Raw genomic sequence first — 27,647 nt, forward strand, 5'->3', positions numbered from 1 at the left:
TTAATGATCCTAGAAATCTAGAGCCCATGTGACTAACACCACGAGGAAGGGGAAAGTAGTGACCTTAAATTCAGCCATGACTTTTCTTCCTAATGCTCACTCGTTTTCTACTGTCCAGTCTCAAAATAAATTCGACCTTGAAATAATTGGAAAACATGTTGGTTCACAACCATGCCCTCCTCTCTGTCCTGGAAATCTCACTTGATGAACATTGTAAAATCTGCTTCGGAGAAGCCGGAGGGTGCAGGGTGCTGTACAGCTGCCCTAGTTATCTTTCCTGCGAACTCTTATTCCGAATCTACAGGGGACTCATACGCCATAGTGTGAAATATTGCCCGCATATTTCTGATGATGTTTCTACTTGTTCTTAGCCTGAGTGAAATCTTATGCCTTCCACCTTATATCAGTTCTTCCGTATCGCTTCTCACCAACCATCCGTTAGTGATTCCCTCTCTCTGTTCTGTAGGTATTATTTCGGCCGGACCCACTCCTATCGTCAACTGTCTGCATATGCCCCACCCTACCTTGAACTGGACCTGCCACATGTGTCTGGCTGCTGCTATCCATGTGTAGAGCTCAGCCACACCATAGTTGACCTTTACGTATTTTATCCTTCCCTCTTCCTGTAACCGTTCTATTTTTAAGTCAGGTCTGCAGACACCTGAGGAAGTCAATCCTTTGAAGAAAATGTCAAAAAATCTCAAAAAACTTTTTGTTTCAAAATTGAAAAATAAGATATTCAAACACTTCTATACTTGAAATATTCTTGGAAAATATATCATAATGTTCTCAGTACCCGATACATACTCAGTAAATACGATGCAAAGGAAGAGAAAATATTTTAAGATTGACTTCATTTAACAGCTTGACTGAATGTCATAAAGACGACTAAACATTATTTTTAACTCCAGATTTGTATTCAGCATGAAAAATACATTTTATGTAATGAATTTTTTTTAAAGGAAATCTTTTTTTTTTTTTTTTTTTTTGAGAAAATTCCCTAAAATTCAAGGTATTTTCTAGCTCAAAAATCTTTTTGTTTCAAATTTGAAAGATAAGATATTCAAACACTTCTATACTTGAAATAATCATGGAAAATATGTTATATAATGTTTTCAGTACCCGATACATATTCGGTAAATACGATGCAAACTGAATGTCTTAAAGACGACTAAACGTTATTTCAACACCAGATTTGTATTCAGCATGAGAAATAATTCTTATAAATGAGTTTTTAAAGAATGTTTTTCTGAGACAAATACCAAAAATTGAAGGTAATTGTTGAGGGGATTTTTTTTTTTAACTCAAAAGCTATTTGTTACAAAATTGAAAGATAAGATATTCAAACACATCTATACTTGAAATAACCATGGAAAATATATCATAATGTTCTCAGTTCCCGATACCTACTCAGTAAATACGATGCAAAGAAGATATTTTAAAAGTAACTTCATTTAACAGCTTAACTGAATGTCACAAAGACGACTAAACGGTATCTTAACACAGTGCTCACTGTCTACAGGCTTGGTCGCCGTGTTATTCATTTACTTCCAATTACCCCGCGACCAATTTACCCAGCTCTAAAGGCTCCTGCAAACCAAGACTGCGCTACTTCAGATAACAGGGAAGTACAGACTCCTTTAGGAGTGAGTTCTTTCACAAGGCTGCACTCTCAGTGATACAGCCTCCCCAAAGTGACTTTTCACGCGGTGTAACCTCCTGCATGAAGAAGCACCAGTGTCACCCTATTAGAAGCAATACTGTTCATTTCGAAAATGTCTAGCGTAAAACCCTTGAGCCTGTGGGCTGCAAATTAAAAGTTATAAACAGAAGTTAAAGATCCTGAAGACACAATTCACTGGAGAAAAGGACAAATGGACCAAACAAGGTATTGATATGTAAATAGAAAGCTGAGGGCACTATTTTCTACAGCAAAATCAATCTTTGAAGGGAGATACAGTGAAACTGTACAAAAGAAGGTCCAGACTACAGATTAGACAATATCTTCAACCGAACTGTACATGAATGGAACAGGCTGAAGTATCAAAGATGCCAGCATTAAAAAAAGATTTAAAGTCAGACTTAAGCACCTGCTAACCATGGATAAGTATTAGGTTGGGCCTATACAAACTTAATAGCCAGTTAAGTGAAAGTCCGACACTGACTTGGAAATTTGAAATATGTATTTGTATTATGTCATTGTCATACATATCCCTAGGACCGCTTCTGCTCGGGTTTCTGCAGTTTCAAGACTGCTTTATAATCAGAAGCAGGAAAATGATGGATTCCTGTTGAGCGAGAGCTTCAACGAAACTTGTACTCTGACGGTGATGGGAGCCCCACCGTTAGACACCTTAACCTGCGATAAACCCACAAGCAGGAAACCAGGTAGAGAGTGATGAATAAGATTAATATCTTTGACAAAAAATGATGGTTTTTGTTGCAGAAATGGATATCTTTTCCCCGGCCACACAACTGTATTCAATGGATTGCGCATCTGGTTACTCAGTATAGGTAAAATATTTCAACCAATGACAGAGCGCCGTGACAAAAGCAGATACCTTTCAATATGCAATAAAGTATCTTTACGTCTTGTCAATTTTATGTCTGACAAATTCTTTTCGGATAAATTTTAGTTGTGTAAGTGTAAATATCATTCATAATGTGTAAGAATGTCCATCAGTAGTGTGAAATAACGGAAGTATACTTATTAAAGTAGATTTAGTCGCTGGTGAAGAGATCTATGCACTTTTACGAAGCCTCCACGCCCATCCAGCATGTAGTCGTGGCAGACGTAAACACAGCTGGGGCAGACACCGTACCGAAACAACCAAACGCAAGATGCTGCTTAAATTTGATATCAGAAGGTTAATGATACATAATTTTGACGTGAGAAGGCAAGTGTTAATATATTAAATGGGTAAATGTGTATTTTGAATGCATATGTTTAGAAAATGACAACCTGACGGAAATTACATCAATGATTTGTTAGGGAAGAATTATGACAGCCCCATTTTAAATATATTTCATGGAATATATATATATATATATATATATATATATATATATATATATATATATATATATATGTAGGTTGAAATCATTGCAAAACTCGTATAGTATCCGAACGTAGTCTAACGTAACCAAAACAAACTTAGATGTAAGTAACCACGTTAACATACTCTGAATGCTTGTAAGAAATTGTATGGAACTGTGTAGGATGTTGACATTAAGTAGAGGTATGCCTCTGAATACAAATGAAATGTGTATATTACAGATGAATAGTGTCTGCATATTAGTGACTTGAATCAAGTACCGGTTCTTCCAACAAATTTAATGAATATATTGGCACCCATGGGTCGGACGCTATTGCACCAACATCATATTGAGTCATTATTACTGTATTTGGTAAAAGGCCAGGTTATCTTTGCATTGCTATTAGATTTGGATACTGAGTGATTTTGTTTTGCAAGGCTAGAATTGTGTTTAGATTGAAACAGTGACAGCATGATTTGGAGGATTATATTTTATTGAATAAAAGTAAGTTGAGGCATTAATAGTGAAGGTCAACAACCAGATGATAGAGTGAAAATTCCCAACAGGAGACCAATTTTATGTTGATGTATTATCAGTGGCATTGTGAAATACAATTATTAGGTCAGGTGTTCATAAATTATGTTGATTTTTGCACTTCTTTTAACATAATTTTTTATTAACTTAATTTTTCGGATATACATATCTAATTCCAATGACCACGGGCTTCATATCATGCTCTACAACTTTGTGGTCTCTAAGCACTAGACTATCATTGTAGAGTAAATCACAATTGATATTGATTTAGAAATGGACTTCTGTCACAAATTGTATGATATAATTCTGACAAATCATTATATAAGTATAGATAAAGTCACATTTGTTTTACAAATGCAGCATGTGTGTACATGCATATGCTGTTTATTAAATCTTCGGTAGTTATTTTGCAAACATACTTGACATCACCATCTTTGATGCACTCACAGCTCTGGCCGTAAATTACAAATGTTGATTTTGAATTATGGAAAACCATTTCTATGGGATAGACAGAGCATAATGAGCATCCAATTATTTTCTCCCTTTCCTTCCTTGCTGTATATATAATTCTTGCATGACAGTAACAGCCTTGAGGCACAGGTTCCAGTGCATAGTGAATGATGTGATTACCATTTGTGTGTTATGGGGAGAGAGTTTTACACTTGTGTTGCTCGATCTCTTAACCTTGTATGCATATCTCATGTGCATGCACGCACAAACCCCAGCCTAATCTAGGTTTGCTGCATGGAACTAGCTGCACTGAATTGTTAAGAGTTAAAACAGTGTTTTTCTTCTTGTTCAAGTAAATGCTATCTTTCTAACGTTCATAGGGTTCTGCTCCCAGTAAAGAACTGTTTTTTAGAACTTCAATACACCGAGGTTAAGCTGCCTCATATGAATGATGTTTTTCATGGAACTTATTTGGGGATGTATCATGACAGAATATCAGTTTTCTAGGTGGAAGAAGAAAACTAGACATTCACTTTTTGTATAAAATGGTATTGGAGACTAAATATTGGTACAATTAAAAGAAGTGTTCTTTACTTTCCAGGCTTGACTTCTATCGCAAAGTGCCAAAAGACTTGACACAACCCACCATAACAGGTGCTGTGATTAGTATAACATGCATTACATTTATGCTGACCCTCTTCATATCCGAGCTCTTGCACTTCCTCTCTGGAGAAATGTGAGTAGAATTCTTATTTTCTGTTTTCTAACCTTTATGGAAGGTGTTGTCATTTTGATATTAAAAGAGAGACTGTATGTTATTGTGAAAGAACTTATAAGTACAACCTTAGTATATTAGTGATACACACTTTGAATTATGAGTTGTCAGGATGATCCCATATGAAATGTAATTCATTGCATTTATTACTTTAGGAAGGAAATTGAATGAATTTCTTTTAAATCTTTCTCACATGGGAACTTTTACTATTTTTGCACATGTGGTGACTAGGATACTAAAGGTGTATTGCAGGTAAATCATGAAACTGAAGTAATACTAGTGTCACATGTTTATGTTCGAGTCACACATTATCATCTATCAATAGTTATATTTCTTTTATGAATTTAGTAATTTATTTATTGATGTAATTATTTTAGAGCTTGTACATTTACAAAAAACTCTTGATAAGTCAAATTTGGTTTGCTTCGTTTAAGTTGGCAGCTAATCCAGCCAGCAGAATAGCAAATGCATTGGAACCTTGATATGTTAGGATTCTGGACGTGTTGGTCGAAGTGAAGTTGAAATTTTGCTCAGCTTCTACAAGAAAAATAATGCAGAGATCCATCTCAAAAGAGGTTTAAAATCCATGTCTTTGATTTTGAAAATTCAGATACAACAGAACCCACAAAAGATGCCATCGTAGAGACAGAATGTTCCACGGTGAAGGCGGCCAATGATCCTGTAGGTTCAGATGAATGTCCACCTGCTAGCCTGTTTATTTCCCTTGGTGATGCTGTGAAGGTGATAGTGCACCTTGCAGCAAAAAGAATACCAAAAAACATATTTGTCAAAATGAGAAAAATTTGAGAGTATTGTGCACATTCCAAAGGAGCAGTTTAAACATTATGATTTTGGATTTGTGTTCGTGATTGTCACTTGCCATTTTCAAGGTCAATTCCCATGTTTCTTAAGGCAAACCCAAGGTATTGTGTGAGGTTGATTCTCATTATAGTACCAAAAATATGTTTAGCTTATAAGTTGTGTTGATTGGCTGTCCCACATAAAAAGAACTAAAAACAAAAAAAGCTACACTTTCAGTAAACAAATGTAATGCGGATAGATCAGCACATTTCATACTCATACTCCACTGCATTAGGTTGGTGTTTATTTCATCTACCCAACACGGTTCAAGCCTGACAAAGAGTTGAACTTCAGAATTCATTTTATTATTCATTACAGTTATTGAGATCAGTAGTAGAAAGTGCAGCTATGAATGATCAGATTTGTGGTGCAAGTCATGGCATAAACACATTACTTTGCATCACAAAAAGGACATAGCATGTAGCATGTGAAACAGACAACTTATGTTGGCATATTAGGGTAATAAGGTTGGACTTAAGGTAAGTTGCACATCTGAGGCTATTGCAAAGATCTACCTACCTCAGTGAGATTTGACCTCTTGAGATTATATTGTATTTTGCAGTTTTCAGTATCTTTGTAATTCCATTAATCTGAGGGTTTTCTATGATAGGGGCTTCATGAAAAGTTATTTCTACTAAGTTTTTGACTGGGAAGAGGATTAAGCAAAGATAATGTCTGTGTCATTGACTTGTTTTCCCTTTTTCAATTAGGATGTTTTATCCCTTTAGTTTTGAACTAATGGACGAAGGCAGCAAGTATGAATATGTACATGTGTATATATGTTTATGTCTGTGTATGTATATGTATTTATACATTGAAATGTATAGGTATGTATATGTGCATGTGTGGGCATTTATGTATTTACATGTGTATGTGGGTGGGTTGGGCCATTCTTTTGTCTGTTTCCTTGTGCTACCTCGCTAATGCGGGAGACAGCGGCTAAGTATAGTAAAGATAATAAAAAATAGTTTTAAACTGCTAATATACCTTTATTACAACTCTAGCAACCTGTATTTTATTTTAAAATTTCCCTGTCATTGAGCTGCCTAATTAAAACATCATTCATTCTCTTTATATTTCACATTCTTATTTCCTGTACCTGTTGCTAGATATTAATTGAATTTATTAATATTGTATTGCTTTCTTAGGAAATGTTTCTGTATACTTGTCAAGACTTGCAAATTTTGTCTTGACACAATATAGATGTGGATATTTATATGTATTTCTTCAGTATATTAAAATCAGGTATTTTCTTCTTTTACAGTGTGTCAGAGTTTTATGTAGATAATCCAGGGGAATCAAATGAGAGGATTCCTGTTTATATCAAAATATCATTACCACGTCTTAAATGTGACTGTAAGTAATCTGCGATCTTAAGATATGTACCCAGTGAGCATTTCTTAATTAAAAACAGTAACATTTATCTTTACTCCAAAGTTTGTAATGGTTTTAGGAAGAATTAATGACATACTTGTGAAAAAGAGTGAGCTTGGAAGAGGCCAGTGTGCAGAGATAACAAGGGGAGTGGAAGAAGAGTGCTTACATATCCAGGTGAAGTGTTTGGCACATGTAAGATGGGATGTGGTTGGATAGGAAAGGTTAGTGAGTGATGGAAGGGGAGGTTCATTTGCCATTAAGACAGAAAAGAGAGGCATTTTTAATGATATATCTCAGGAAGGAGTGTGGGTGATTGGGAGAAGTACAAGAAAAAGCAGCTAGGGGTTAAGAAAAAATATGAAAGTTGAGAAGGGGTCACATAGAGAGTATCAGGCAGCTTCATTGAGAATAAGAAACTATTTTGGAATAAGGTGAATGGAGTTGGGAGAACAGATGTGGGAAATATTGAAAGGAGTAGCTGGGGAATTATTAACAGGCAAAGAAGATGTGAAAAAGAGATAGACCGAGTATTCCAGAGGACTGTTGAATGTGTCAGGTGATAGGAAGCCAGATACAGTGTTAAAGACAATTTAATTCTGTGAATTGTGTAATGATAGAATGATGCATTGTATAAACAAATGGGAGATAGGATATTTTTATAGATTGGTCTTAGGATATTTGATAGATTGGTCTTTGATAATGTGAAAAAATTATGTGGTGTTAAACTTGACAGTCTTACCTCGTACCTCTCTTGCTTTAGGAGAGGCCACTTTCTGGAATTAGACGAGATTTTTTCCTGTGGAAGGTTCATTAAGGGAACCGATTGGTAGACTTACAGAAGGGTGGCCTGTGCATTACCTCCCATTTGTCCTGCTAATGTGGTTATGATTCTTCTCTGGAATTAAACATTGTGATTTTTTTCCACTGTGTTAGGGATGAGTTAGTGCTGTGATTACCACTTTGTTTATATCACTCTGATTGGATAATTGATTTGTGTAATTTCCAGTTGGTAGACATTCAGTTGAAAGCTTCATCTTTTTAATCAAACAAATAATTTTTCATTGGAAGGACTTTTAACCCAGAATCTTCTTAGCCCCTTGATAGTCATGAAATAAATATATGTGTTCACTGTTTAAGCCTTTCTGTGATTTACTTTAGCCTCAGTTCATTTAAGCTTTCACCACAGTGACTCATGATTAAGTTTAATGCTTAAATGTTTATGTTAAGTTACAAGTGTTATGCTGGATAATCAGTTTTGTTTTTGGCAGATGTTGGTCTTGACATCCAGGATGATCTTGGCCGACATGAGGTTGGTTTTATAGAGAACACTGTCAAAAATCCTATTGGTGAAGAAGGCTGCCTCTTTGAAGCGAATTTTCTTATTAACAAAGTACCAGGTTAGTTGAAAAGAATTACTACAGTCTAGTTATACTCATAATTTGGCATAGGAGACATAAATGGCAAGTTTACGTGTTAGTCTTGCAGTTGGTTGTCAGCTTTTGTAGGTTCTTGTCTATAGATGATGCAAGCACATCATATATGCAACAGTAGTTGATGAACTAAGGTTTTGGCTTGATTGAAGATGTAGGCAGTAGCTTCAGACTAATTAGAGATTTCCCAGTTAGAGAGTAATTCATCCATAGCTCAAAGAATAACATTTTTATTCCTTGTTTTGCTGTTTATTAAAATATTAGGCAGAGGTCTGTGTCTACCTGCCACTTCGGGCTCAAGAATGCATTTCTAAGATACGATTTTGTTGTAATAAGGCTTGCTTTTTTTATGCTTGCTTTCTTGTTATTTTGTAATTTAAAGAGTAAAACTGGAAGATGTATATTGTGTTGCACACAAATATGTATGCCTCCTAGGTGCTTGCTTTTGTATTTATCATGTATACTCAGGTGAAAACACAGGTAATCCAATAATCTGACTTTTATTTTTGCATCTGGATTAATGCTAGATTGCAGTGCAATATAGTGATGGAAACATCGGTCATGGAGGTACTAAGTTTGGTTTTTAAAATGTTGGGTGTTCATGGCATTTTTCTGTCACTGGCATAGCATGACAGGAGCTTAGAGTTTGCATTGTCGTTTGCTGTCTTTCATCTGTCCATTTGTTATTTGTTTGTGCATTCATCTGTAGTCTGTCTTTCCATCCAACTGTTGTCAGAAGTCACACTTTAATTTTCAGCATAACTTTGATCACTTGAAAGCTCAAAATTGGATAATCAGTAAACATGGTTTTGTTTCCCAGCATTCAGAATATGGTCCATAACTAGTTTGGATTTTGCTTGGTTATGCCACTTGTAGAAAGGTTTTCCTGGAACTTAACTAGCCTCACAACTTGAAAACATTAACCTTTGACCCTGAATTGTATAGTGTTTTCTCAGTATCTGAAGTATTAATGGGCATAATGCTCATAACCATAGTTTTGTCTCGCTTGCATAGCATGGTAGGCACTTATGGTTTGCTTTTTTGATATTTCCATGATTATATTTCCAATCATTATATTTCACTCCCAGTAATAATGCTGCACTTTGTTGTGAGGGACACCCATTTGTTATATTTTTAGGTAATATTGAAGTTTTCTCTTTTACTGAAGCTTGGATTTGAGTGTATAAATACAGCTTTTAAAAAAAATTTAAAAGTATCTTCCCCATTGCTATAGAATTATATCTGAAGTTATTAGTGGCATTAGATTCCTCATTGACTGCTGGAATAGACCTGTGTATAATGTAGTGCATTTTTTTATTTCATTTATACTTTTAAATCTTAGTGTATATGCTGATTTGAATGTAGATTATCATTTGCTACTCTCAGAAGAGGTTAGAAATTCTCTAGAGCAGTGATTAGGAAAGTTAGACATTGCAATTACCTTAAATGATTAGGTTGTAAATAGACTGTAGTGAGTCAAACAACTCTTTACTATTAGAGTAATTATCGAGAAAATAATGAAAAAATTGGAGTGGTTATGCACTGTTTATGAACTTGGAAAAAACCTATAATAGTGTTAATAAGAATAAGCTTTGGATCATGCCTAGAGTTCTGAAGGCAAGAGGAAGCTGGTGGAGTCACTAAAGTGATTTTCTGATGTTTGTCTCAAAAAATTAAGGAATGAGAAGGCAGGAGTGTTATATCCCCATGGTTATTTAATGTCTTTATAAATGTAATGTGAAAGAGATAGTGGTATGAACAATTTGCTGAGGAATATGATAAAAGATCAGAATAGAAGGGTGAAGAAGGAGGGGCTTTGTTGCATGGCAAAGAAATTTAACAATAGGAAAAAAAGAACTCCAGGATAGTATAGATGAGGTTGGTTGTGTTAATGAAAAGGATGCAGTTGAATGGAATGTAAACAAGAATAAAATGATAACGTTTGAGAAATGGACATATAGTAAGAGATATAGTTGGATTGGTGGTCGTTGGAAAATGATCATTGATTAAAGTATAACTGTATTTTCTCAGTGAAGTTCGAGGATGTGATGCTAAGCGATCAGGTGGGTGTTTTATCTCAGGAAGGTTCCTGGCAGTCTGTGGAAGGTATGACAGGTAGAAATGTGAACATTGCCAACCATTAGAAGTAATAGTTCATGCTACCCATATGTGTGGGAGGGAAAGATGTTTTTGCCATTATATAGTAATAGAGAGAATAGGAAGTTTTGAGATGTTTTTCTCATAAGATCAGGATGTGGAGTAAGGAGAATTAATGGAGTGAGAGAGGTAGGAATGATCTGAGGTCATGAATGGAGTGAGAAAGGTAGAAATGATATGAGCTCAGAGATATTTTGGATAACTGTGACGTATGGATGCAGATGAGTTGAGGATAACCGAGAGAATATATATTTGTAAGGTGGAAGGAAGTGAGGGAGTTTTTGGTTAAACAGGGTTGTGTGTATGGAGTATCATATGCGATTTTGTGAAGTTAAGGATACAATAAAAAGAGACTGCCTGGAATATCTTTCTGAAAATTAGGAAATGCTGATTGGATATGGATATAGATAATAGAATTTGAATGGAAAAAAGATCAGGATTAGGATGTGATTGTGGAGTGTGTTGGTAAGTTTATGAATCATTTGGTTATACAAAAAAGAACAATGACAGCATCATTTAGATGAAAATTGTACGGTTAAGCTTAAGTACAAAAAATCAAAATAATTAATTTAGCAACCTATTAAAAATGCATTTGCTTGCAGGAAATTTCCATGTATCAACACATTCAGCTGATCAGCAACCAGAAAATATTGACTTTGGTCATGTAATTCATGAAGTGCGATTTGGGAGCAAGATTGATAACCCGAATGTTCCTGGGACCTTCAACCCACTCTATGGGCGTGCACAGATTGATGGTAATGGTCAGTATCTTGACTTGATTTTCATATTTGCATTACAGATTAGTCCTGCTCACTCAAGGAAACATATATAAAATGATGACTTCAAATTTAATGAGCTACCTATCTCTATATATGTCTCTTCAAATTTAATGAGCTATCTATCTCTATATATGTCTCTGGTACCCATTCCCTTTGGGAACTCCCATTATGGGGTGGCCATGGCATAAGAATCTCCACTTATCCATGTCTTTACATGCCTCACTTGCACGCATCATTCCACGCATTCTTCCACTATTTCTCTCCCTCCAGGACTCTTCCTTTCTATTTCCCCCATCACTGGTGGTCCCTCTCTCACAGGAACCCCTTTAATCATATACTATTGTACACTCTTTCTTGTAAACTCCCTGCCTTGCATTCCTTTGACATAGTGATCTGAAAATTTTGAGGAATGTTGGAAGCTTGAGCCAACAAGTTTGGCAGGTTGATGACATCATGGCGAGGGCAGTGCTGATTGGTCAAGGGGACACCACAAACAAGTGACTGGCCAATAGCACAAACAGTTGTCAAAAGGAAGAGAATTCCCACAGATTTCCACTGAAATGGAAGAGGGTTAGGAGAATTTAACCCCTTGTAAGCAGAGCACACTTTCATTGTTCATAGGGTTCTATCTTAGTGAGAAAAGATTTGTATTTCAAAACCTACTGATGCTAACTGTGTTGATGTTAGCCGAGGTACTACCAAAAATGTTGTAACAGTTGGTTTCATAAGAACATTAATGCTGGGATTCCTAAATCAAATTAAGCATTATGATATAGTAACTTACCCTAAATAGATAGTCATGAGCAGTAATAGACAATTGAAAAAACTTTAATTAAGCCTCATCATCGTTGATGTATCCAGAGTTCAACACACAAGATTACTTTTGTTAGTCATAGCGAAAGGGCAGGGTCATTGAATAAGCTTGATACTGTGCTTATCTTGTCATCATTTGGTCCTATTCTTTTTTTATTTCAGCCCTGGAGTCCCATGACTATGTTATGAAAGTTGTGCCCACCATTTATGAAGAATCCAGTGGAAAGCAGCTTGTATCCTACCAATATTCTTATGCCTATAGGGTGAGTTGCATACATGAGTTTGGTATATAACTTGGAGAAAATTTATAACAGGACTGACAATAAAGGGGTTGTGAAATGTTCTGAAATGGCATGAAGTGGAGTAGGTGTTGGAGCTTTTCAGGGTTTCTACAAAGATAGTGAGGCATGTATTTAGATGAGTTGAGTAATGAGTGAATGGCTGAGGGTTGTAGTTAGGAGAGACCAGGAAGTTGTATACTCCTGGTTGTTTAATGTTCTTAATGATAGGATTTTAAAGGCCTTACTAAGTAGAATTGTTATTAGGGTGAGATTTGAAAAAGGGTCCAAATGGGTGGTAGCCCAAGGAGAGGTACCTAGTTTGGTCATTCTAGACTGTTAAGCTTAGTAACCCAAGAAAAGTTCACCACCCACTAGGATGGTTTGACCAAAATGGAACATGTTTGGTCTCAGGTTTAGATTGGTAATAATATCAACAGTGAAAGGGTCAACTGTACAGACCGAAATTTGTGTTTAGGTTGTAGCTACACCTTGTCAGAAAATGTGTTCAGTTGCATTACATTCCTTTCAGCAATAATTGTGTTAAGCATTAAAAATATTTAGCTGTTTATCATCAAAACTTTATTCCTAATGAAATGGATCATGAGCATATAACCTCAGAAACATCAATCACATACTTCCCCAATTTTTTGTATTAAAGTGAAAAGTGGATTTTTGCAGTTAAAAACATGCCTCTTGCTTCACCTCATACAAGTTGATTCATCAAGTGAGACTAGTGTTTCCATTCTCGCCAACTCCATAAACAAAATGCATCCATTGCATTTGGTCCATAATCATTTCTATAACAACTTCATTTGAAATATCCCCATCATCATAAGCAGTTATCTTGCTATATTTATCTGTGTCTTTTGCTGTCTGCCTTTCCCTCTTGTACTGTACCTTCAACTGTATTGTTGTATGTTTTGTGTGCCCACTTACCATTTGTCATATGTTGTACAAGACCATCCTAAAAGACTCTTATGTACTGTACCTTTCTAATACCTTCCTCACACCACTTATCTTTCACACATCTATCTGTCCTAACTCTGTCAACATTACAAACACATTTCCATCATATCCCAAGATCCCTCATGACCTTGATGCAACTGCCTCAGTGAAGACACTGAACACAATACTACTCAGTTTCCCCACACTCCCTTCCACATGAACAGACACAACATTACCACATGTGATCCCACTTATTGCAAATGGCCAGCCTCCTGAGTGTTTTAGGAGCCTCAAGATGTAGAAGTGGCTCTTGGGACAGGAAAGTAAGGGGAATTCTACCTATACTCTGCAAATAATTACTCTGTACTACTTTGCAAGTGCTCCTTCCTGTAAACCCCTTGCACAGTCTGCAGTTAAATCTTTCGATTTACCCCAGAACTTTTAGTCCACCCCAAATTTGGCTGGAGTGGATAGAATTGCAGTTGGATATCTCAGTAAATGAGATGACTGTTACTGATTTGTTAATCAGGATTTTCAGGGTATAAATGGCTCATGGTGAGGTGTGTGAGGAGTGCTGAAATGCCTGTATAGTGCCATTTCATAAATGCAAAGGGGTATAAGAGGTATAAGTGTGTTAAATATACCTAGTGAGTTCCAAAAAGAATGCCTGCATAGTGCCATTTTATAAATGCAAAGGGGTATAAGAGGTATAAGTGTGTTAAATATACCAAGTGAGTTCCAAAAAGAATGGTGATTGAAAGAGTGTTGGCAGTCACAGATCATCAGATTAGGGAAGAAAAGCATGGCTTCATGAATGATAGAGGATTTCCTTTCAAGAATCTTTTTGAGAAATTCTTTAGAGAGAAGAGTTTGTATGTAGTAATGATGGATCTGGAAAAAGTGTATGATGGGGTTGATAGAGATGCTTTGAACAAGTTATGAATATATGGTGTGGGAGGAAAGCTATTAGAAACACTGAGGACTTTTTGCCAAGATAGATAGGTGTGTTTGCAGTTACAAAGAGAGGAGGATTGGTCCTAGATGAAGATGGATCTTCATCAAGGATGTATGCTATCACTGTGGGTGTTTATTATGTGTTGGTTCACTTTCCCTCTTGGACACAAGGTGAGGATGAGTGAAAATGGCAGACATATTGCCCTGTGTGGTTCTAACTTGTCCCCCACATGAGCATAGAGTAGTTTCTCTGGTACATATGACTTGGGCTGGTTAACATGCAAATTTTTAGTAGTTTTACTTTATAGAATTTGTTTGTATTTCATTCCATCTCTTGCAGCTTTAATGTGTAGTAATTTTGATATATCAGCTGGCTTATATGTATCTTTCAGAGTTATATTTCATTTAGTCATGGAGGTCGAGTGGTGCCAGCAGTATGGTTCAGGTATGATCTGACACCCATTACAGTGAAGTATCATAGGAAGAGACCTCCATTCTACTCCTTCATAACCACTGTGAGTTTTATCTTTTTATTGTGAATTTCTTTTAAATAAATTTGTGCTGATGTTCTTACATGATGAAAATGTATATCAAAGCTTTTAGTTATGATACTGTATGTTGATAGCAATATTGAAGTTGTCCATGGTGTTAGGAAGAAATTATGTGCAGGTTGTTAGGCCCTTCTCCTGATACAGATCCACCCTAGTTTATAGATGAAATTCTAATGATGTGAATGATTAAAGATGGATGTAATCATGATCAGATAGATAAACTTTATGTTGAGTAAATGTTGGGTGAGATGTTCTCTGCAAGTTGAACAAGTGAAAAAGGTTCTCTGGTGCAGAGGTAATGGTATGCACTTGCCACTAATCCCAGGGCCAGTCAGTATGAACAGAGATGTTCATCACCATGGTGTGTATTGAGCTGGCCACCCTAATTTAACACAACTTCAGAATAAGCTAAAGTAGCACTTATAGGAATTTGCCATACCATGTGCTTACCCAGTATATGGGGGACAGCATGGTTTATAGCTTTCAAAATAGGTACAACTAAGTGGGAGTATTGTGCTAAAGACATTCAGTAAATGTACTTATGAATCTCCATTCCTGTTTTTGTTAGTTGGACAAAATACAAACAGCCTCACAATTTGTTTATACAAATTCTCAACTTTCTTACTATACTATACATAGCCATCTGCAGCACTTGAACAATTCATGTTTTACTCGTACTGTATGCTGAGTTGATTCAACAAGTGAAACTTATGTCTAGCCTCACTGCACCATCACACACAATATGCCACCATTGCACACAGTTTGCAATGTTTCCTTAGCATTTTCAAGCAAAACACTCTTGCCATTTTCTGCAGTTTTCACATTATATGTGTCCGATCTCTTTCACATGTAATTCTTCCGGTTTCCTGAAAATGTACTATCACAATTCTTCACCCATTTATCTTATGGTATACAGTATGTTCCACATGACTGATGTGCCATATTAACAGATTTTCAGCCCTGTGACTCCTCATTTACTTCTTCACAGCATGTAGTCTTTGTTTTATGTCTTCTCACTTCCCCCAGAGTTAATAAGATTATTAATTTTCTTTCTTCTCATTCTTGCCAGTCATTACCAAGGAAAACTACTGTTTTATATTCTTTTGGACCTGTATCATTGAACCTTGTTGTATTTCCAACACTCCTCTCTGTCCCTGAGCACTTCCAGTTCTTTTACCAGGCATTAGTTTACTTTACTGTTCATTATTTTTGCTCTCTCAGTAACAGTATACACTTGTCAGGTATTATTCTTGATACTTCAGCTCATTCCAAACTTCCAGATTCTCTTTCTTCAGATTCATATTGCGTTTAGGTTGCTGTTTATTTATTGTTTTTTATTTTACTTGATTGCTGTTTCCTGTGTCAGTGACATAGTGCCAGGAAACAGGCAAAGAAAGAATGGCCCATCCACTCAATATACACACATATATACATAAACACACATACACACGCACACACACATATACATATCAACATATACACATATACTTACATATACAAACACATACACAGACATATACATATATACACATGTACACATTCATACTTGCTTGCCTTCATCCATTCCTGAGACCACTCCGTCCCACAGGAAACAGCATCGCTACCACCTGCGTCAGCAAGTTAGTGGCAGGAAAACCGAGAAAAAGGCCACATTTGTTCACACTGTCTCTAGCTGTCATGTGTAATGCACCAAAACCACAGCTTCCTATCCACACCCAGGTCCCACAGACCTTTCCACGGTTTACCCTAGACATTTCACATGCCCTGGTTCAGAACATTGACAGCACGTCAACCCCAGTATACCTCATAGTTCCAATTCACTCTATTTCTTGCATTCCTCTTGCCCTCCTGTATGTTCAGGCCCTGATTGCTCAAAATCTTTTTTTCACTCCATCCCTCCACCTCCAATTTGGTTTCCCACTTCTTATTCCCTCCACCTCCGACACATCTATCCTCTTTGTCAATCTTTCCTCACTCATTCTCTCCATATGTCCAGACCATTTCAACACACCCTCTTCTGCTCTCTAAACCTCACTCTGTTTCCACATCTCTCTCACCCTGTCATTACTTACTCGGTCTAACCACCTCACACCACATATTTAGGCTGCTACCTCTTATAATCACAAGAGCCATCCCTACTCAACTTTATTTTCAAATCTTGTAGGTGATCTAAGTTTGGAGTCTTGGTCATTTGGTAATTATCTATGCCACATACACATAACTCAAGTTTCTTATGCTTCTCCACAAGTTACATCTCGTAATTTGTGAAGTATGTTTACTTGGCAACATAAAGATCATCTGTGGGATGTTAGAATGGTAAGAAGGTTGGACCTGATTACCTCAAAACTATGAATGCTAAGGAAAGATTTTTGCCAGGAATTATGCCTTAGAGTTCTTTGTAGTTGAGTATTACCTGTGATCATGTGCTTGTTTGTACTTGTTTTAGTATTTTGATGAGTGTTGGTGGTACTGTATAATGAATACTCTGAACCTTAATGTTTGAATTTTCACTTTACAGGAACCAACAGCACAAAGAAATTGTTGTCAGCCTATTTTGTATGTTTTTTGGTATCGATCCATCTGTAAACTATTTTGTTTAGGCACAAACTTCAGTAAGTTTACATGGACTTAAACAAATTTAGGTTAAAGCATTATATCCGTATAGATTTTCATGCACTCCCTTTCCTAGATACTCACTTCATATATTACAGTATTCATATGCACCATTGTTTTAAAGTTTACATTCAAGACTCAGATATTTAGATTCTCCTAAACATCTTTCTCATCAACCAGCTCCCTTGCTTCTTCATCGAACCGTTCTCTTTCTTTTCTACCACAACTTAATGTTTATTTTTTACTATGTTTTATTTTGCTTTGTCACTGTCTCCCGCGTTAGCGAGGTAGCGCAAGGAAACATACACTTGTATATACATACACGTCCACCCACGCAAATATACATACCTATACATCTCAATGTACACATATATATACACACACAGACATATACATATATACACATGTACATAATTCATACTGTCTGCCTTTATTCATTCCCATCGCCACCTCACCACACATGGAATAACAACCACCCTCCCCCTCGTGTGTGCGAGGTAGCGCTAGGAAAAGACAACAAAGGCCCCATTCATTCACACTAAGTCTCTAGCTTTCATGTAATAATGCACCGAAACCACAGCCATATGAGAATGTAACTTAATGTTCGATTCTCATATTCTTCTATGGCAGCTTCGTGTAACCCAATCTTCAGATGGTGTTATTTAATGTATCCTTCATGTCCTTCTGCTCCTAATTATATTTCTCATTGAAACAGATTTTATGTATTCATTTCTCAATTCCTCAGATTTTTATTTCCTTCTTTTTTCATTTTTTTTTTTTTTTACTTAATCTTGATAATCTTGTTTAGCAGCTGTATTCTTAGTAAAGACTCCTAGTTAGCTGTGAAGAGCCTTACCTAAGCTGACAAGGCCATCTGTGATGTGTCTAAAGATACCATTAATTTTCCTTTTTTATAAGTCCTTAATTTTTCCATGATTTTAAGAAACTCAAAATTTGATTATTTGTAACCCTGACAAGAAATTATTTCAATCTCTTCCAGGTGTGTGCTATTGTTGGTGGCACTTTTACTGTTGCAGGCATCATTGATTCATTCCTCTTCACAGCTTCAGAGATCTTCAGGAAATTAGAGATTGGCAAACAAGGTTAAATTTCCTTGAAATTTAGCTTTGATATTATTCATTGGTATCATAGTGATGTACATGATTTCAGTATATTTCTTTATATGAATTTCATTGCATCATGTTAATATTACCAATTTTACATAGTCAGCTTCAGTTATGATATGGTTAAGTTGATGATTTATGAATATTATATATAAATTGTTTATTCAGATTATCATAGATAAAGAGTGCAAGTCATATGAGATATAACAATCAGAGTATAGGACTAATATATAAATATTATTAACTTTGATTTTTGAAAAATTAGTATGCTACACAGGGTCAGTCGATTGACTTTTTTTTTTTTTTTTGTCTTTCACTATATCATCTGTAAATTAGATGCATTCAGGATATTATTGAGCTTTTAGATGACACTGGGATATGGGTAATTTTTTTGGTTAATATGGTGTCTGTTTTTACTCAAAGGGAACTTATCTGACTAATAGCTTGAGGAAATGCAAGTGCTGAGGAGTTTTGTTGTATTGAGAAAGTCTGTTGTAAAGAAAGTTGCAGAAGTGGCACAAGTCCTTCAGACATATTACTGTGTCTAGATTTCATTTTATCTGTTAACTGTTAGAATCATAAACAAATATGCTTACACACACACACTTACACGCATAGGCCTCTTTAGTGTAGTGGTTTGCTGCCGTCACTGACCATGTGTCAGCATGGACTTACAGTTGTTCAGATTCTGGGTCCATAGGCTATTCATTCTGTCTATACTAAAGCAAAGACATGATACATATATGTAAGATAAGAGTTGGGGCAACATAAGTTTCAAATTCTTTCCATGTAGAATACACACTCACACACACACACACACACACACACACACACACACACACACACACACACACACATTCACATTCACAGTGTATCCTCTGAAACCTTGACACTCTGAATACCAAATCATCTAGAATCTGGACATTATGAAAATCTGTTGGTGTTCAGGTTGCCAGAGAAAAAAAAAAATTTAGGTATGGACCTTTTCTCTGAGTAAGGCAATTCCTGCACCATGATTCTACTCCTAAAATAAAGATATTCAAGCTTTAACCAGATAATCCAGGTTTGGAAGGGCAAAGTCCAAAGTTTAAAGCTATAGGTTTTTTTCCACAAACAGATGCCTCTTGATCCCAACACCCTTGCATCCTGCTAGTCTGGTTGAGAGGATGCACTTTATATTATTAAACACATGTCTCAGGCTCTCTGAATGTGAAAAAGTTGCATAAGTATAGACATATTTGTTTGAAGAAAAATATTTTGTGTGTTGCATTTTATGTCACCCTTTCATTACTTCTGCAGTAAAAACTTTCATTCAGGTTAATGCTCACAATCTTGGATAGTAAATTGGTTAGCCTTCATTGCCCTTTGCAAGCACAAGTATGCAGAAAGTAAAGGACTTATCCATTCTCCCACTGAAAGTTATCTTCTTTGGCCCCATGCAGACTGCAGCTTCTTGTATTGATTTCCTTCACAATCTCAGACTCCATATTGACCTTTGGAGATAATTCTTTTCATGTTTATATTTATTTTTTTAATTTGAGGTAATTCTTTTCTCTCTACCTAGTTCCCAGCCTGTACTGTGTTCCCTGTTTGTAATTACAGTGATAACCCAGTTTTTTTTCTGTTATCCTTATATTTTTAGTGTAGGCTGTAGATGATGACTTTATCAAGATTATATGCAAGGCATTATAAAGAATTCTTTTGCATATAATTGGAACTCTTATTATTTTGATTTTTGAAATTAGATATTTTGAGGGTTAATAGCCAAAATGGTGCCTCATCTACCCTACTATACTTCATGTGAGAGAAGGCATATGTTATATCTTTAAACAGGATCAGTATTATTAAAGTAAGCTTGGAATGTGGGCCTTCAGCATATTGTAAATGTTCTTATATATGTTCAGAGCCAGGTAGCATATAAAAGATCATCCCAACAGTTTGAATGTTGAACATCGTCACACCTTCGTATTATATAACCAGTTGTAATAATCACAACATCCACAAATTGTTGATGTTTTTGCTTTCAAATAAGCAAGTGTGAGAATATGAAAAGAGGGCAATTCTTCTATGTTGGGGATGATTGAAGATAAGGAAGCAGGAATAGAAAAAAATACATTTACAGAAGATAGAATTAAATGGAGAAATGGGATGATACATTTTTTTTTTTAAATTCACAGAGTTTGAAAGTGTATGGCAGACAGTTTGTTGAGTCAGTAGTATGAATGTGGCCAAAGAAATGAGCATCAGTGAAGGAAAAGATCACCTTGAGTCCTTCCTCATCTGCATATCCACATGTGACAAATGCCAACATATCAATTACATGTGGCATAACGTTTTTGTTAAAGTTATAAGTAAAGTCTAATTATCCCTCAGTACATGAAAATATGAGCCTTTTTTAATCTCCAGTAATTGACAGTATTTGCAATTTGATATTTTCAGGATAAGTAGTTCTTAGCTTCAACTTTGTTTAATCTCAGAACTAAAAGTTGCATCAAAATTTAGAGGGCATTGTGCATTATTAACAGGTCAGGGACTATAATGTAATTCAGGGGAATGTACAGAATTATACAGGGTATATTTTATACTAGTTGCTTACGCATGTATTTAGGGCATTGGAACAAAGTGAACTAATTATCAAAGAGTTCCTCCCCCAACTTTTGGAAATTAGTGAAAAGCACTGGGGTTAAGAGTTTGAATGTGAACTTTGTGGCATTATTTTGTATGGGAGCTGTCAGGACTTCATTCCTACTATGATTACTTCCTGTCAAAGGTTTCTTTGACTGCTGTGATGAATCATTTTCTTGATATGCTTCCATTAATTCTCATATAACTGTGATCTTATTTTTTTTCCAATTTATGTTGTGCTTTTTCAGAGTTTGATGATGTAGGGTTAAGCATTTCATTTAAAACTTATTTTTAAATTGATGATTTGTTGTACAGCTGATTTTGGAGCCTTGAGTTTGAGAAAACGCATTCTAATTTTTCTATTAACTAAATTGATGAATGTCAAGTGAGTTATATGACTGGTTACTGAACTTAACATTATGTATGCCCTTATTTTGATAATGGGATGATCTTTATTTTAATGGAAATGATCTTAAAGATAAGTACAAATTTTATACTTGACGTATTTTGAAGTATCCATCTCTGGAATAAATAGTAGCAAATTAGTGGTCCACCTGTTGATTCCACGATTCCTATCCAGCTGAAAAACACAAAAAGCAGGCTTTTGGAATAACTATGTAACAAATCTGGTTCATTTTGAGAGTATTTTGAGAGCACAAATTATGATTACTTTATTTATTCTTATTTATTCTCTCTGTAATTTGGGGGAAAACTCTGTACTTTTGGAATGTGACACTAATCTATAACATCCTTTGTAGAATAAGCATGAATTTTACTTGAATTTTATGAGGAGACATTTGCAAACCTGATAACTTTTCAATTTAGCCCGATAATAATTTTTTGCACGCTTAACTGTCAGTTGAAGAGGGAAGTGCAAAGGATGTTGTAAGATAAGCATTTTATGGTAAGTATTGTTTACAATATGTGTGTATAAATTATTATTTTACCATTAATTTTATATGTTTTATTTTTTATGGTTTCCTTAATGTTGCCTAGTAATTTGCACTGTGTATAACTACGTCTTGTCATGTTGACTGACAAAGGCATATTTTTATTCCTGCAAAGCATTAGTAATAAGCCAGAGATATTAGATTTTACTGAGCAAGTTCATAAACTTTCCTGAGTTCGAAAATGAATGAAAAGATTGTACATAGTGTAGGTTGAATAGTCATTAAAGTATAGAGCTTCTCATTTGGTACTGACTTCGTAGTATAGAAGAATCTTTAACCCTTAAACGCCGGATAACTTTTTTTTGTAACAGTTGCTTCATATATGAACAAAAAAGTCTTCATATTTTGTTTCCCATTGCAAATTCAGAGAGACTTATAAAAGTAAAGGATGTGTAAAAAAAATGAGCTAACATGATTTATTTTCCATAGTATGATGCTAAAGTTAAAAGCCCCCAATGTGGATGCAGAGGGGGAAAGTTGGAGGTGGAGGAAGGGCAGGTGAGCACATGATGCAAATTCAGAAATGAGTCATAACTGTTTATGAAGGAAATGCATGTAAACATAAAGGATGCGTAGAAACAAACCAGCATAACTTGGTGGCCATAAGGTAGCCCTAAGGATATGTAATTCCTGAAATGGTGATTGAAAGCTTCTTGACTCATATTCACTGGATAACACATTCCTATTTGACCCACTTTACTAAATGACACTTACCACAGTACATTTTTCTTCCATATATGCTTACCACTTCCCATGTGAGAGAGATAGCATCCAGAACAGATGACTGAGCCATAGAGGTTGTGATTTACACATATTTTCATGTATTAAACATGCAGTGCTTACATACACACATTTACTTTATTTTTCATTCTTTTTTGCTGTTTCCCTGGTCAGAGTGGTAGTGTTAGGAATGGATGAAGAATGGCATCATTCACTTGCATCAACTCTCTAGGTATCATGCTTGATACGTAAAACCAGGTCTCCCTATCCTCAAGCAAAGCTTCACAGATTTCTTTATGGTTTAGCCTGACCTCTTCATATACCCTGGTTTAGGCCATTGGCAGCACAACACCATTTCACCTAGAACCACTCACCCTCTTCCTGCTTGCACATACACCTGATTCTCTTGATATTTATACATATATATTTTCACTTCAGGATGACTTCTAGAGAGTGGTAGTCTCTGTAGGAAGCACCTGTAATGACAGAGACACACAGCAGCTGTATAAATGTCAAAATGTTAGTAGGTTCAAAATAAGCTCATGAAAACTAGTGTTCACATGATCGCTCCCAGTGCTTTCTACACAAATTGTCATAACTCCCGACGTTTAAGGGTTAATAAGACTTTATTTTCTATTTCACCAGTTACTGAAACATTTTGATCTATACTTTATTTAAGGATTTTGGAAATTAATGCTGGTTATGCTTCACAGTTCGGATGGCTTAACGTGTACAGTAATTGTTTTTCTGGCATTGATGAGCTTGATTTTACATACTTCCTGCCTTAGGCTTCCTCTGTATGGTGCTTCCACAGTCTCTAGAAGCTCCCCATGTCCAGCGGGTGGGATTACATGTCAAGAAGTTTAGTTATGTGTGTGTCTTTATAGAATGAACACAATACAGATGAGGAGGAAGCATTAATTTTCTTGAGTGTGGAAGGTGCAACTTGAGCTTGAAGGGTCTTGTTATGTGTTGAATCATTGTTTGTAATGTTGGAGAGATGATTGGTGTCCACAATACATATGAGAAAGCATACCTCATACATGCCATAAGAGTGTAGTTTTGGATGGGTGTACAGTTGGTAGAGGGAAGATTAAGAATAAGTAGGTGTTTGTGCTTGTTGAGTTATTAGGATGTTTCTATGTTTTGTCAGTGTTATATTTGTTGAAGGGGGATCTGTAAGTATAGGTTATTGTAGTTTGAAGCAGGAGTAAGAAATTTACTTGGGTTGGTGGTTGCTAGGTGGTTATTGGAATAGTTTAGGTAGGAGGGGTCTAATGATGTTGCAGAGAACTGAGTAGTGAGCATTCAAAAGTGAGATTGTACTGGAGGTATAACTCTCATTAAAATGTCTGTGGTTGCTAGGCAGCTGGTGATTGTTTTTAGTGCCTTGTTTTGTGTAGTTTGCAACTTTGCTGTATTTGTGTTTGGCAGGGTGTATGACTAGGCAGTTGAGGCATAGTTAAGGGTGGAGTGGATGAAATGTTTGTTGAGGATACTAAGGAATTCTTTTCCATGTCCAATACTTGTGCTAGTAAGTTTTCTGAAGGTATTTAATTTGTGTACGAATTTTATGTTGAAGTTTATGTGGGGAGTGCATGTTGTGTGTCTCATCTGTGACACCCAGTATGACTGAAGTCCTATTGAGTGGGAGTGGTTGACCCTGCAGGGTTATGGGAAAGTGTAGGTTGGATTCATTTCTGTTTTAGGGATGCATGCATTATTTTAAGTGAGCTAGTTCAAAATGCATAATGTAGTATTCCATGTTTGTCGTTGCTTGAGTAATGTTAATGTTGCTATGATGTGATTATGGAGTCATTTGCAAACGAGAGGGATTTCACAATTTGGTCTGTTGCAGGTGATGGGAGGTAATATAGGATATGATATAAGAGGGTTAGAGAAAGACTGCTTGAGGTGAAACCTTTGTTTAGAACTTAGGAATTTTGGAGGTGAAACCTGTGTGAATAACGTTAGCTTAGAGGCCAGTTATAAAGTTAGCTTGCAAATTTGTTTGTCATTTTTGTGGAAGGGAGTGTCAATTATCTTTTGCTAGATGTGTCAGGGGACAGTAAATGATGCTGAGTGCTTTGACATGTAATTTCTCTAGGTACCTTACCAGATAAATGAGTTGTTAGCAAGTGAGGCCTTTTCTTCGTCTGTTCCTGGTGCTACTTCTCTAATTTGGGAAATGGTGAACACGTATGAAATATTAATTTTTTTTTCATACTATTCGTCATCTCCCGCATTAGCGAGGTAGACTTAAGAACAGAGGACTGAGCCTTTGAGGGAAATCTTCACTTGGCCCCCTTCTCTGTTCCTTCTTTTGGAAAATTAAAAACGAGAAGGCAGGATTTCCAGCCCCCCGCTCCCTCCCTTTTTAGCTGCTCTCTAGGACATATACATACATACACATGTACATATTCATTCATGCTTGCCTTCATCCATTCCTGGCACAATGTATATGTATATATATGGGCGTTTATGCATATTTATGTGTATACGAGTGGATGGGCCATGGACTGTTGGTTTCTGAGACAGATTAATTTTATGAAAGGAGAAAGTAGAGAATAAATGTGAAGGAAAGCAGGATTTTTAGGTTTAGCAATGGGGAGATACAGGTCAGTTGGAGTGTAAGTTTGAATGGAGGGAACTTTGAGGAAGTGAAGTGTTTTAGATTCTTGGAAGTGGAAATGGTAGTGAATGCAACCATTTCGATTTAAAGTGAATTGAGCCATAGGGTGGGTGAGGGGGCAAAGTTGGAAAGAGTGATCACTATCTGTGAGGGCAATTATTAGTACAGTTGATGGTATAGTAGTCCTGATGGTAGGGTATGGATGCAAGGCTTGGGCCCTAGATAACAAGGTACAGAAAAGAGTGAATGTGTTGGAAAGGAAGTGTTTGGGAACAGTGTGATGTGAGAAGGGTGTATCAAATAAGAGGTGATAGAGTAAGGAAGAAGTGTGGTAGTAAGAGCATGTATGAAAGAGTTGAAGAGGGTGTACTGAAATTTTATGGACATATGGAGAGAATGACGAAGATGGTATATATGTTGGTAGTAGAGGAAACAAAGAAAAGGGGGACTCTGAGGCGGAGGTGAAACGATAGAGTGGAAGAGGCCATAATTGCATGAGGGTGTGAGGTGTGCATGGGATAGGGCGAATTGGAATGATTTGGTATACAGACTGTGATGTGCTATCATTGGGCTGAGCCAAGGCATATCAAGTGGTCAGGGGAACCCATGGAAAGGTCTTTGTAACCTTGTTGTGGATGGGGAGCTCTGGTGTTGGTGCCTTATATATGAGAGTTGGATGTTAGGAAATGAGGCCATTCTTTGTCTAATCTGGCACTACCTCGCTGTGGTGGGAAAACATAAGAACTTATTCAGATAGGAGGCATAGTTTATTTTCATTTTATATTTAGTGAAATCATCAGTTGTTTATGCAGTATGTGCTTAGAAGTGCAGTTCAGCAAGTCTCATAGGAAACTGGGCATCTCTTCCCTCTTGCTAGCTTGTAGAGTTATGGTTGGGACCATATTTCAGCAACTTTAACCCCCATTAAAGGTGCATGCTTATGTGCACTTGATCCACCCCAATAAATGGAATTAGATAATTAGAAATACAATTCTCTTTATATTTTTCACAGCTATGAGGTTTCAGGATTAATCAGAAACAATAAAAGCCTATGAGGGAGTGTTTTGTTTATGTACTAAATTGATAATGTGTCAGTGAATAAGGGTAAGGACAGTTTCATTTCTGTATTGACAGCATTGTTAATCTTATAATGTTAGTATGTATTTTTATACTCTTCTTACTGTTTGTTTAATAAAAACAAGAATTAAATATTTTCCTTTTTTTTTTAACTAATGCTTCTGTCTAAGGAATCTTAATTGGTAGAAGGGTGCATATGTAATCACAAACTTGAAATCTTTTGTGACATGCATGTTGGAATCCAATGGATTTGAAGTAACTTTGACCTTAAGGAATGAAAATATGTAAGGACTGATTTATGTACAAACTTTTCCCTAGATATTTGAACTTATACACCCAAGTGTGTGTGTGCTACAGTATCATACATAGTTACACTTATAATTAGAGTATCCCCTTTGCCCTTATTTCCAATTTGCGCTCCCTTCCTTGTGACTCGAAGTCATTTGGTAATGTCTTACTCACTCTTGAATATTATCCCTCTTCAATTTGAAATTCAAATTTTTACTCCATCATTACTGAAGGACTGGGATTCTAGTTCATGCTCAACCATCTTTAGCACACTATACATTGTTTTTGTTTTTTATTAAGTTTACTGTATATAGACAACAGACAAAAATAGCAATGAAACAAGGAGCAAATGATGCAGTTTTTTCATATGTTCTTGGTGCTATTTTGTTTACACAGGAAATGGTGAAGAAGTGTGAAAAAAGATGAGAACAGGGTTAGTGATCTGTTATAGACATGGAGTGCGGTGGTTTGATTGAATAAGTAATGAAAGGGTGAGAGAGAGGTGTGGTAATAAAAAGGGTGTGGTTGAGACAGCAGAAGAGGGTGTATTGACATGGTTTGGTCACAGGGAGAGAATGAGTGAGGAAAGATTGACAAAGAGGATATATGTGTCAGAGGTGGAGGGAATGAGAAGTGGGAGACCAAATTGGAGGTGGAAGGATGGAGTGAAGATTT

At 36.1% G+C, this 27,647-nt stretch overlaps 1 protein-coding gene across 1 annotated transcript; it reads left to right on the forward strand.

Moving 5' to 3' along the window:
- The first annotated feature begins 2,741 nt into the window (after positions 1-2,741).
- On the forward strand, positions 2,742-26,816 carry LOC139763610 (endoplasmic reticulum-Golgi intermediate compartment protein 1-like). The gene is made up of 8 exons (XM_071689830.1): positions 2,742-2,897; positions 4,622-4,756; positions 6,921-7,012; positions 8,302-8,430; positions 11,223-11,381; positions 12,375-12,475; positions 14,785-14,907; positions 18,557-26,816. Exons 1-8 carry the CDS (start codon positions 2,842-2,844, stop codon positions 18,662-18,664), a joined length of 903 nt encoding a protein of 300 aa, XP_071545931.1. The 5' UTR covers positions 2,742-2,841; the 3' UTR covers positions 18,665-26,816.
- Positions 26,817-27,647: the final 831 nt, after the last annotated feature.

Source organism: Panulirus ornatus, chromosome 3 (genome assembly GCF_036320965.1).
Source record: "Panulirus ornatus isolate Po-2019 chromosome 3, ASM3632096v1, whole genome shotgun sequence".
Classification (NCBI taxonomy): Eukaryota; Metazoa; Arthropoda; class Malacostraca; order Decapoda; family Palinuridae; genus Panulirus; species Panulirus ornatus.